Source organism: Osmerus eperlanus, chromosome 27 (assembly GCF_963692335.1).
Source record: "Osmerus eperlanus chromosome 27, fOsmEpe2.1, whole genome shotgun sequence".
In the NCBI taxonomy this organism is placed as follows: Eukaryota; Metazoa; Chordata; class Actinopteri; order Osmeriformes; family Osmeridae; genus Osmerus; species Osmerus eperlanus.
The window spans coordinates 4610428-4622893 of record NC_085044.1 but is presented as its reverse complement, the minus strand read 5'-3'; the positions used below and the strand labels follow the sequence as shown (position 1 = coordinate 4622893).

The 12466-nt window shown below is 47.0% G+C and overlaps 1 protein-coding gene and 1 long non-coding RNA gene across 3 annotated transcripts in view; both read right to left on the bottom strand.

Annotated features, from left to right (window-relative positions):
• Positions 1-12323, bottom strand: part of LOC134013803 (uncharacterized) — a 43852-nt gene extending 31529 nt beyond the window's left edge. For both annotated transcript variants that reach the window (XR_009928978.1, XR_009928979.1), the window contains exon 1: positions 12170-12323. This is a non-coding gene — a long non-coding RNA (uncharacterized LOC134013803). The remainder of the gene's footprint in view (positions 1-12169) is intronic.
• Positions 12324-12419: 96 nt separating this feature from the next.
• The window catches only part of LOC134013549 (ubiquitin carboxyl-terminal hydrolase 25-like), a 12403-nt gene continuing 12356 nt past the window's right edge, over positions 12420-12466 (bottom strand). The window contains exon 14 of the mRNA XM_062453055.1: positions 12420-12449. Within this exon, the coding sequence (XP_062309039.1) occupies positions 12420-12449 (30 nt within the window). The remainder of the gene's footprint in view (positions 12450-12466) is intronic.

The following is a 12466-nucleotide window of genomic DNA, read 5'->3' as shown; positions in this document are numbered from 1 at the left end:
ACACACTCCACACACACACACGCTGCTACTGCTGTCAACCCCTTTGCCCCCTCTCTCCGACACCCACCGAGGCTAGTGGCCCCCTCATTCAGATCAAGCCCACAGGTGCCAGCACAGACCACAGAGAACATCCTAATCTCGGCAGCTTCTGCAGAAAGGCTCTTCATGCGTCAGACAACACAATCCATCTGCAATGGCTCTGCCTCAACACAAATATTCTTTTCTTTCTTTCTTTTTTTTTTTTTCTTTTTTTACAGCTAATGTGGTTATTTTTGGATACCAAGAAACATTCAAGCAGAAATTGTTCTTTTCTTTTGTTGAAAAAAAGGTAATTCACTGGTTGTGCTTGTTTGATAACATTGTTATTTGAGAGTTATTTGAGTTAATAAAGCTGTGTTGTGGTAGTGCGAGCCGTTTATAATTATACAGGCATTAGTCAGCAGCTAGGCCATTTTATAAAATCGAGGTCATTTAAGGTTCAAAATAGACACTAGATGAAAACAGTCCCTGCTACAATCCCTAACCCTTTATAGTCCACGTGTTCAAAGGCCAGCTCGTCTGCATCAACACAAGGTGAGAGTCCTAACACACAGCCTGGCTCTGTCACCAAACACTAACATTAGCTTAAGAAGGTGCTTTGGCTGTGATTTGGAACAAAAAGAACCCCTCCGCATGCACACCACTCAAAGGGGCCTTTTAATTAGGTGTAAAGCAACAAATCCTGCCTATTCACTGGTCGGACACTTGTGGTGGTGGAGTGGAGGGTATCGCCAGGGAGAGAGAGAGAGACGATCATCATAATGCTGAAGGAGTCCCCCCCCCTTCACAAAGACACACTCCTGACTCACGGATGCCTGTGTGTTAACAAGCTCACCGTCTGCCTCTCCTATTCATTGTATTTTAAATGATGGCTAATGGACAAACAAAACAACAGGACACACAGAGTCCCTCCTGGAGAGAGCTGCTCTTTTAATGACGCCTACCCTGGTGGCGTCCCCCTTAATGGGCTGGGACACAGTCTTGAACTTGTCACAAGGTGATGTCACACATTATATGATAAATAAATAAATAAAAAGAGTGAAAATAAGAAAATGCTATATCAAATGATCGCTCAACAGTGTGGTGAATTACCAGCAAATTAACCAAATTTGTAATACTTTTGTTAACGTTAAATGTTCGTTTGAACTCACCACTCAAAAATGGGTGATACAATTTGAAAATTGTTTTGGGAAAGCTTGCTGCATTTGAAGATGGCAAAATGTGAAAAATAATATTGTCTACCATTTTTTGTCTAGCCACATTTAGTTTATCCAATCTGTACATAATTTGTCAATTTCTGTAAACATTTGTATAAAATACTGAATTAAATTGTCGAGACCTCTCTGTGTAATTGCTTTAGATATGTTTAAATAGAAAGTATTAAAACTAATAAAATGTTCCACTTAATGAAGGTAAAAAAAACGAAATTCAATGAATGGTGGATTTAATATCTTCTCCCCTGAAAAATATTTACCATGCTAAATGCAATATTTTTGCAAACAATGACATGAAAGTGTTTAGCTAAAAAAGCATAGCTCTGTTCAAAAAAAGAGAAGTAATTTAATATATAAACAGATCAAAAATGTGACACAAAAAGATGAAAGAGATTTTAAAAAAAGGAAGCAAACCAAGTCTGCATGATACTTTAATAAAAGTAGCAACAAAAAGCTAATTCACTAGCCGATTGGGTGGTATAGTTAATCCTGTAGGACAAACCCCGAGACCAATCTTATTTGATGGAACCCCCTGCTGCTAGATCCAGCTTCAGTCTGGGGGGTCCTCAGTGTTAAGGACACATACCGAAGCACTCTACACATTTCAGGTTCTGGAACATTCTACGAATTTACTGAAAATCAGCATGGCTGTTTCTTTAGTTTTAGAACTATTTAATTGCACTACAGCACTAAAGAATTACATTTTTGTAATTGTGGTGTTTTATACTTACATTTTCATATCCCTTAATAAATTACAATTCATTTAAATCGTGTGTGAATTGTTGTCTTCTTACTTTCCTATTAATAAAATAGAAATATCATGTACTTTAAATATCATGTACTTTTAAACCATTCCTTGGAGAGAATTAAATAATTTAACCAAATACAGAAAGCTTATTTACTGAATATTACAATATAAACACAGTATACTATAACATTATACCCTACGCAGTACACATTTTAGGCAAGAGCAACCATAAAAAAAACACAACTATCCATAAATGGCTAGTAGCCTAGTATGTCAAACCTGAGGGTAATTATTGCTTAGGAAGCTCTCAGTGGAAACGTGGCTTGTGAGAAAACCAGAATGCAAATCCAAACAGTGACGGCTGAGTCGAGAAATGCATCCACTTAGTCAAGGAGGCTCAGGGTCACAGTCATCGTGACATTTGGGGTGGGCAACAGGGGGAAGAGAAAGAAAAGGTATAATGGAGAGGATCGAAAACAGGGAGGAGGAGGAGGAGAGACGCAGTCTCCCTCGACTCGCCTGAGTCCTAACATGACTGTGCGATAGAGTGTGCGAGAGAGGGTGCGAGAGCGAAAGACAAAAACAGAAGGGACAGTATTCGATGGTTCCAGAAATGTGTGCGGTACCTCGAGTTTCCTAATAAAGTGTGTTTGAGCACACTGGAGTGTGTGTGCGTTTCCAAGGTACCGGGACAAGTGTGTGTGCGCTGGTTTGCGTGTGTGTGTGTGTGTGTGTGTGTAGTGCTGCTGGAATGTGCTTGCCTTTCAGCTCTCCCCTGGTCAGGGGGGCCAAAGGCGACCAGTGTCTTAAAGCCAGCTCTGGGTTAGCTCAAACACTGGTCGCCATTCATGACCAGATCAAGTTGATGTGAGAATCTGCCCCTCCGCTGCCCTCGATTTCCATATGAATGCTTTAGAAAAACTGCGGGACCCTTGCACTAGGGAGCCGTCGCAGGGAGAGAAAACACACATTTGCTCTCCTGGGTACTACCCCACACACACACACACACACACAGTACATATACACGCACGCACGCACACACACACACACACACACACACACACACACACACACAGTACATATACACACACACACACACACACACACACTTTGCCTGACATGCCAGCCCGTACGCCTGTCTTAAACAGTAAACAAACACCAAAATAAGAGCACCCTCATGCATGCATATACGGTATTAGTAAACATACAATGCCGTCCTGCACACACACACAAACACACATGAGAGCTTGCGCGCACACACATACACACAAACACACATGAGAGCTTGCACACACACACACATACACACACACGAGAGCTTGCACACACACACACACACAAAAGGTCAACTCCATTGTCAGCACAGCAGCTTGTAAATCAAAACGCTCATGCATACACACAGACAAATGGGCTCTATGACACACAGACACAGACACAAACCCACACCCGCACACACACACAGACACAAACCCACACCCGCACACACACACACAGACAGAAACCCACACCCGCACACACGCAAATACACGTAATAAAAATTCCACGCAGCCTATATCCCAGCACCTAAGTAACAAAGCTCAGCCGAGCAAAGAGAGCGAGCCGAGCAAACAGTACCAGCGGCTCAGCGGCGACATTCGCGACACACGCCCGTACAAACCCGAAAGCCCGCGCGTGTGCGCACGCACAAAACAAATCCCCCCCCCCAAAAAAAAACGAGCCGTCAGTTAGACAGTGAGAAGGGAAGCGTAGAGCTTCGTTCGGCATACCCCGTGTCCTCTGCGTCCTCTCTCCTCTCTCTGCCTCGCAGGCCGAACGCCAGCCCTCCGCCTCGCCCCTTTCGCACGGGCATGCGTGTGCCTCACACACACGCACACACAGCCCAACACTCCCATTGTTCCTGCTCCGCGGGTCGGCCTGGGACGTACCCCAGCGGGGCCCTCCGTCGGACCCTTGAAAAAAAAAAGAAGGTGGTCCCCGACCCATCTCCTGCTCTGGGGGGGGGGGGGGGGGGAGGACTAGGAGACACTCCAGACAATATGGAGATTAGGGGTTAGAGGACTGGGAGACGAGGGGAGCCTGGTGACGCTCGCACCCGGACACACGCTCTCTCTCTCAGACACACACACACAATCATATGGAGGTGGTTTAGGAAAACACATGGCCCGAGGGACGGCGAGACGGACAGAGAGAGGGACAGAGAGAGGGACAGAGAGAGGGACAGAGAGAGGGACAGAGAGAGGGACAGACGGGGTGGAGCTGCGGCCGCCCCCCACATCTCTTGCGTGTGCGGAGGACAGGCGAGTCGACGCGATTCGTCACGCCTAAAGCCCTCGGAGCCAAGCATCTACCTCAGCCACAGAATCAGAGCGCCCTGCATCCAGAGCCCCACACACACACACATGCGCGAGTCAGTTTAGGGTCACTCGTGCTTAATTGTTTTGTTTGTCTGTTGTTTCTATTTATTGTTGCTTGCCTTATTTGATAACTTTGTACAGCACTTTGGTCGGCGTTGGCTGTTTTGAAATGGGCTTTATAAATGAACGGACGTGACTTGACACGCACACAAACCCCAGGTACCACGAAATGTTCTAATCATTGGAAATTGTTCTGGAGAAAACTTCTCGCGAAACAGCAAAGTCCTCCATCGGCGCTGTGTTGATTCGGAACCCGGCCGTTCACGGAAATTTGTTTGAGTCATCAGCGTCAGTGATTTGCCGAAAACGATGACTCTGTGCTTTTGTGATGGAGGGTCAGGTAAGCACAGCGCTGGGCCTGTGCATGGTAATCATAAACAAACAGCGGCAGGGAGAAGAAAAAAGCAAATACACAAATAGCACTGGACTCGGCGATAACATCGCTGAGTGATTTGGTTCTAAACAAACCGCACGCTCGCTAATTGCGTTCGCGTGAAACGGCGAGCGCGCTGCCTCTCTCAGAACCTGGACATGTGACATTGCTCTCTCTTATTTTTGTGTGTGTGGGGGGGGGGGGGGGGGGGGGCGTAATTATTTTGGGGTTTCCTAGGCCTCTCAGTAAAGGGGGCTTCATTCTGCATAGGCACCGGTCCCCCACATGCAGATAAGGCTGGCCTCAAATATTTGTCGCTTGGCATCGCTGCAACACAGAGCCAGTAGCCAGTTCCTGTCTCCCAAGACACAGGTGAAACTGGTCATGGTTTCATGCCATAAAGCCACCCCTTGACGCAAACACAATCTGGGGTACTAGCCGATTCAACAGAAGGTTCTTGAAAAAGGAAATAGCTGTGATTGTGTGCTGTGTCTTAGAGAAAAAAAAGTCATGAACAACAGTCGGATGTATACATGTTATTCTGCTGGTCCAAAACGTTGGTGGTTTGCGAGGAGGAGGTCCAATGTTTCCATACCGGCCACCTGGAACAGAGTCTGCTGTTTTGAAACTGTCATGATCGGAGGCGATCTGAGCCAGATTGGACGTCTTATCGGCAAGGGTGCTCGGTCTTGTGTGGATCAAAAAGCGAGGACACACGAGAGCCAAGTCTGATCCAAAAAAATCCCCGGTTCACACAAAAGGCAGAGTTTAAATCATGTCAAAACCCAATCAAAGGGAAAACAGAATCCACACCCCCCCCGCCGCCGAAAAGCAAAAAGCCTTTTGAAGTCGTGAGAAAAGAAGAAAAAAAAAAAAAAAAGGGAGGTTGTGGAGGTTTTTTGTGGCGAGTGTGAGGAAAGAGAAAGCAAAGAGACTCATTTTTATCTGTGTTTGGATAGTTCTCCCTTTTGTGCCGGGGTGCGTCCCTGCTGCCTGGATCTCAACCACAGCCCTCTCAGGCTGCAGGCCTCACTCTGCCAGCTAGACAAACACACACCGAGAGAGAGAGAGAGAGAGAGAGAGAGAGACAGAGAGAGACAGAGAGAGAGAGAGAGAGAGAGAGAGAGAGACAGAGAGAGAGAGAGAGAGAGAGACAGACAGAGAGAGAGACAGAGAGAGAGAGACAGAGAGAGAGAGAGAGAGACAGAGAGGGAATGACATCATGCCTCTGTCATTCCCAAGATACGTTCAAGGCCTGCGGTTCAACAGGTTCAAGCGCTTGCACGCAGATGAAGGCTAATGTTAACTCACTGAGGCAAGAGATCCGTCATACTGTACGCGCCCCCTCCTCCCTCCCCCCCCCCCCCTCCCTCCCTCCCTCCGCCCCCCACCACCTCTCTCCCCCTCTGGCAGACCTTGGCAGTCATTACAAGGGGATTGGGTTACTGCTTGGTCTGAGGATTCTGACCGCCCCTTAAGCCGCCCCCCTGACCCTCCCTAGACCCCCCCCCCCACCCCCCTCCCCCTCAATATCCATCTGTCTGGTGACACAGAACCTGGACGCGTCACCCCCTCATTGCCGTCCGACCAAGCGAGGCACCGTGGAGCGAAACGCAGTGTGTCTCCGTATCTATGGAGGCAGATGTTCCCCTCCTGGCTGGGCGCACTGTAAGTGAGACCAATCACAGCAGGGGTAAACAGAGACACAAATCCCCCCCCCCCTATATCTGGGGACTGAGAAGGCGACGTGGATTCCCCCTTGCGCCGCTGCCGCCACTCCTCCATTCAAACGGATTTCATTACACTCTCTGGGCGGCGCACCCTTGCGCGGGCGAACGCCGGGGGGGAAATGATGTGGGATTTGGGCCCCCTCCTGACAAACACTCTGCTGCGAAGGCTCAAGAGCACGATGGACCCCAGGACTGTTTTAAGAGCTCTCCTTAACACGGGGGGTTATTATCACTGCATAAACATATCAGAAACTATTTCATGTTCTCCGTTCCATCATAAAAAATACAAATAAATCCTTTCTTCTGGCAGGAAAATCAAATCCACCTGACTTGGACATAAAGAATGGTGGGAGAGAGGGAGAGATAAAACAGCAGTTGTCCATTTGGGCCACCATCTATTCATTGCCCCTGTTTAATTTCTTTTGGGTGCATAATCCTTTCACTTTCAATAGCAAATTTAACAGTCCCCAAGGTCCCCGAACCAGACTGGTCAATAGAAAACCAGACAACTAATTACTGCGCACACCACGCTCTCTCCCTCTCTCCTTCTCCCTCTTCCACTGTCCCTTCTCTCTCTCTCTCTGTGTCTGTCTGTCCCCTATCCCTTCCTTTCTCTCTCCTCTCTCTCTCTCTCTGTCCCCGGCAGCTGTGGGGTTCATGTACACAAGAGCAGCAGCCAAGACGTATAAGGTTTCCACTTCCCAGACCTCCGTTAAAAGCCTCTAAACCTGTCCCATAACAGCCCTTCAGTCTCACAAACATGCATAGCATTTCACACAGACTAACACAATACATACACACACAAACTAGACTGGATTTGCTTGAACATTTTGGATAATTCCTAATATCAGACTGCTAAAAAGGATTTCTGTATAGACAGAACTGAGCTTGGGTAGAGGCTGTAAAATAATATATTCAATCACAAGAGTAAAAACTGTAGTACAAACATTGATGCCATTTAGCGTTTATAGAACATAATTACCCCGCAATTAAGTGCTTGTTTTTGTGTAATAAATTCTGGAGCAGTTTGACAAGCAATTCTTAATGAACAGTGATGGCAGCTAAACTTTTTTTTTTTTTTTTTACGATGAACATGATTGTCGTGACAGACATTGGTGGTAATATCATTGGGGATAATCAAAAGGTTAGGTTTAGGTTTATTCAAATGTACATCACAAAAACATATTTTCATCTGTAGCACATACATATTTCACCCACTCGTACGTACAGTATACAAACTCATCCTAACCCTCAAAAACGCCTTAAGGCCCATAAACCGGGGCCTAATCGTGCGATAAAACATGTGGGCGACTGTTATCGGATGTTACCATGTCTGTCTGAGCTTTTTCCACGTACAGTCCTTCCCCTACAGTGCAGTGGTTGATAGAGGGTAGTGGCTCATCCCCTGTTTCCCCTGATATGCCGGCTGTGATAATAATACCTCAGTGTTCCATGCTCGGTGCTGAACGCAGCCCACGTAGAGAAGCCGCTGCGCCTGTCTAACCCCTCTCTCTCCAAAGCAGACACACATATCAGCCTGGCAGCGACCCTGCACATCAGCCCCTCAGCAGAGCCTATCGTTTTGCTGGTAGGGCTTAAAAATAAAAAATAAATTCCCTCAATTAAGATCACTTCCCTCAGACAATGGGAAGAGTTAGCCCCACTGTGACCTGCGTGGAAGCTGCCTTTTGTCTCACTCCCGATGTTTGCTGTGGCTCATTGTGCCTCCATTATCCTCCCCCCCCCCCCCCCACACACACACAGAACCCCCCCCCCCTCCTCGTCACACAAACACCCTTTACACTCCACCCGTCGCAGGTCTCCCACCACACTCTCCCAAGATGGAAGTGTTAATGTATGATAATTTTGTCGCTCTACTCTCTCTCTCTCTCTCTCCCCCTCCTTCTCTCCCCTCCCCTCCCCTCCCCCCCCCCCCCCCCCCCCCCCTGTCCTCGACACCCACACAGCCGTCTGGCAATCAAAAGGCCGGCACCGAGGTGGTTAAAAGGACCCCAGCCGGCGCGGGTGGTGCAGAGCCAACGTCATGTGGCTCTCGACAGTCGGGTCGACACACACGTACACAACCCCGCTGCACAAACCAGACGAGCTCCCTCGGCTCGCAAACAAGGCGGACGGGCCCCTGTCAGCTCAAAAGGCGAGCAGACAAATTGCCTGTGATCCTTTGACCCCTCGGAGAACGGGCAACTGTCCAAAACAAACCGCTCTGAAAGCGGAGGGGGGAAAAAATGCGCAAAATGGACACTTTTATCTGCCAAATGGAATATGTAAATTGGATCTAACCAGCCACAGAAAAACTTCAGCATTTCATCATAAATAAGGTGTTTAAATGGTCCAGGTTGGGCAAGTGTCTTTGGCCCCAATCTCCTTTATGAATCCAGACTTAATTATCTCAGGGAAAGAGATCCTCTTGCCTGTGTAAAAGCTGGCAGCAAAAAAAAAGAACGAACAAGTGGGTGAGTGGGTTACATTTGTCTAAGAATTGGGCGGGAATGGGGTGTGGGGGTATTGAGGAGGAATGTGCCCCCTCCCACAATCCTCCCCTTTTGCCCCACTCTTTCTCTACTTTTTGTGTCCGACGGGGGAGCTGGATAAGAAATGGATCGCTGGTGAAGCGACACACAGTCTCTATCACAGACATGACATCATCCTCTTTACAACAAACCCCAATGGGGCCATTTCTAGGAGATTGCTACATGGTGCACATTCAATACCACAATGTGTAAGAGTTTGTCTCCTTGTGTGTGTGTGTGGGGGACTTCTCTCTACAGCAGTACCCCTATTCATTTCGTCAAGATATGTTAAGTAGAGAGCGGCTGTATTGTTTTGCGAGTTTCGAACCAAACTGAAACGAAAACGGCCGTCTCCATCTGCCGTAGTCGTACCTCAGCATTAGCCCTGTCTGCCGCGAACACGACACTGAACCAGCCCCCTCCACGACGTCAAAACGTTACGAAGATGTGTTCTTCTACAAGATGTGTCACTCTTCCACGAGGCTTCGTCGCTCTACCTTCTGGGTCCCGGTCTGACTTCCCGTTGGGTCTCTAGCTGGTGTTGCCATCCTGACTAGGCAGCCCTGTCAGTCACGTAGCACCGGCGGGCTAGCAGCTAATAAAACACTGGGTCTAATTGAGCTTTTCCTTCTATTCCCAGCAAACAGGCTCGTTTACAGTCTCTCCACAACCTGTGACAGGCTTCTGACTGCCGTACAGACAGCTGCTAACAGTACATAGCCCGGGCAGAAAAGCAACAAAAAAAACTAAGCCACACCTGGTACAGACAAAAGTAGAAGCTATACTGCATCTACACTTATGACTACAACGCCAGGGAAGATTTCTCGAATGTATCTTTTCACACAGGTTAGCCATGTTTTTTTCATGGAGCAACTCCCGAGATAGATTTGTCATATGCTGAGCAACAGGGATGCAAGACGCCCCCAAAAAAATGGAACAATATTATTTTGCTATCGTTATCCTTGCCGCAGAGAAACCGTGTTCATATTCCTTTTGACGTGGAGATTGGGTTCCCCACAAAATACAGAACGTGAGTTTAATGTCGCTTTCACGCAAGAACATTAGTGGTTGCTTATTAATAATGTGAGCGCTAAAGATGTGTTGCTAGACCCCGAAAAAAAAGCACATTTGAAAGACAAATTCTCGGGGAGAATGAGACGTAGAATCCGAGGCCCCTCTAATGTGGAACAGCAGCCAGTTTGGCCAAAAATAAAACTTTGCTACAATGACTTCATCAGCGCTCGTTAGGAAGGTGTGCAATTCTGCTTCTTCAGGAGATAGTGACCTACATGACGAAAATAGAGAACTAGATTGGCTGGAGGACATTTGCGTGTATTTATAAAAAGTGCAGTGGAGACAGTTGAGATCCTGATCGCTTTCCTCTCACACTTCGAGTAGTGCCCCTGAAAGAACGCACACATTTAGAACGCCGCACTGACCCAAAATAATGGTTATAGCGCAACTCTGCGCTAGTCCATTTTATTTATTTTTTTCATGCCCAAGGCCATGTTCTGAAATGCCAACTTCCACGGGAGAAATAGCAGTCCATTAACGCCTGTCAAAACACTTCATTCCTGTGTCAGGGAGACATCTGATGAAGATAAACTAAACTCGGAGAACTCTCTTCAGAGGAAAGTGAGTGAGATGAAAAAAAAAAAAAAAAAAAAAAAAGGGAAGTTGAAACAGAAACAACCCACAAACCATTAAAGTGAGACGACAAACATCAAAGTTAGAAACTTTATGCAGTTCCCGGGAGGCTGCAAGGAGTCCAGTCTCTCACAGTGGGCTAGGCTGTTACACTAACTTATCACAGTTCCCGAGGATCACAGTTCCCCGAGGACCTACACGGGCAAAGGCCTAGGACCTACAGTGTAAATTGAAAGTAATCACAACCAAATAAGAGTATTTGATTCCAGTTATTCACATTTCAATCTGAGCATTTTTTTCTACTGGAGTTTACAAAAGGTTATGTTCTCATTTGTAAAGAAAACTGAACAGAAATCAAGAGATACTTTTTTAAGACACAAATAAACCTCTTGAAACTACGCAAAGAAATAAGCGAATAATCAAACACTGCCATTTTTCACCAGCAGTTTTTAACCAGATTTCTCTCTCAATAAACTACAATTTTACAGCAGTTCCTCTGAGCAGTTGCACATCAAGCAAAATGTCTTGTGATCAGTTAAGGGACATTCCATAGATGAAGCAACTGCAAAGCAACTGCAAAACAAACAGCCTTTCAGCAACTTGTTCACAGAATAAGGATTCGTGGGGCACGGCTAAATAGGCTAACAGAGGGACTTGTGCTCCTGTGTGTGCACAAACAGGGAAACCACCCAGAGCAACTGCACCATGTCAATTAGCTCAATAATCAGCCACCATAATGAGCCGTCGTAAAAAAGTCCATTTAGGCACACGGTCATTTCCAAGTTGAAGGCAGGCACATGTTCTCCAACTGCTAGACAACAGTTCCCTAGGCTGGAGACCAGGCGCTTGTTAGACTTGAGTTCATAGCATTGTTCATGACCTGCCTGGGTTGTGAATTCGGGGGTAGTTCTGACACAAAAGCCACCACTCCCTCCAAGCTTCTCACCCCCCCCCTCCCACCTTGCCCCCTCAAGCAAAGTGCAAACTCAAAAAAAGAAGCACAAAGCCCTCTTTTTCCACTGTAACACTGCAACTCAATCGCCACGGCTACGACAAAGCATCGACAGTTCACTGCCTGGGAAGGACGGAAGGGGAAAACGATCAACTTCTTCCAAAAGCACGTGGAGAAGATTATTTCACAAATATACCATGAAAAGAAAGACTTTTTTTTTTTTTTATCCAGTGAAAAAGACAGCGATTCAACTCCAAAAGGAATTTTTTTGGATGCTCACGTTACATTAACCCGAGAACATTAGCCTATGCTGCATGGGTCTAACTTTTTGTTTTGTTTTTTAAGTGTCAAAAACAGAGTGAGAGGGCGAGAAAGAAAAGGACAGAGAAGAGAGAGAGAGAGAGAGAGATGAGAGAGAGAGACGAGAGAGAGAGAGAGAGAGAGAGAGAGAGAGAGAGAGATGAGAGAGAGAGAGAGAGAGAGAGGAAGAAAGACGGATCGAGAGAAAGGCAGACACTCACCCCACACAGCTCATCCTGCGCCAGAAGTGAAAAAGATTCCTCTCTCTCCCTAGCCCTCGGATCCACTCCATGTTTCGGAGCTCCCATACAGAGCCCCCCATTCTTCGGGGAGAGACGGAGAGAGAAACGGCGAGAGAGCGAGCAAGAGCGTGAGGGACAGAAAGAGAGAGAGGTGAGTGGTTGTAGTCCCGTTGTAGGACGTGGAGATGGGGGGGGGGAGGTTACGAGGAGGGGGGGGGTTGACCGGCTTCTACTCCGTGCAGCTGTGCCCCATCAGTATCTTCTCCGATCCAATCC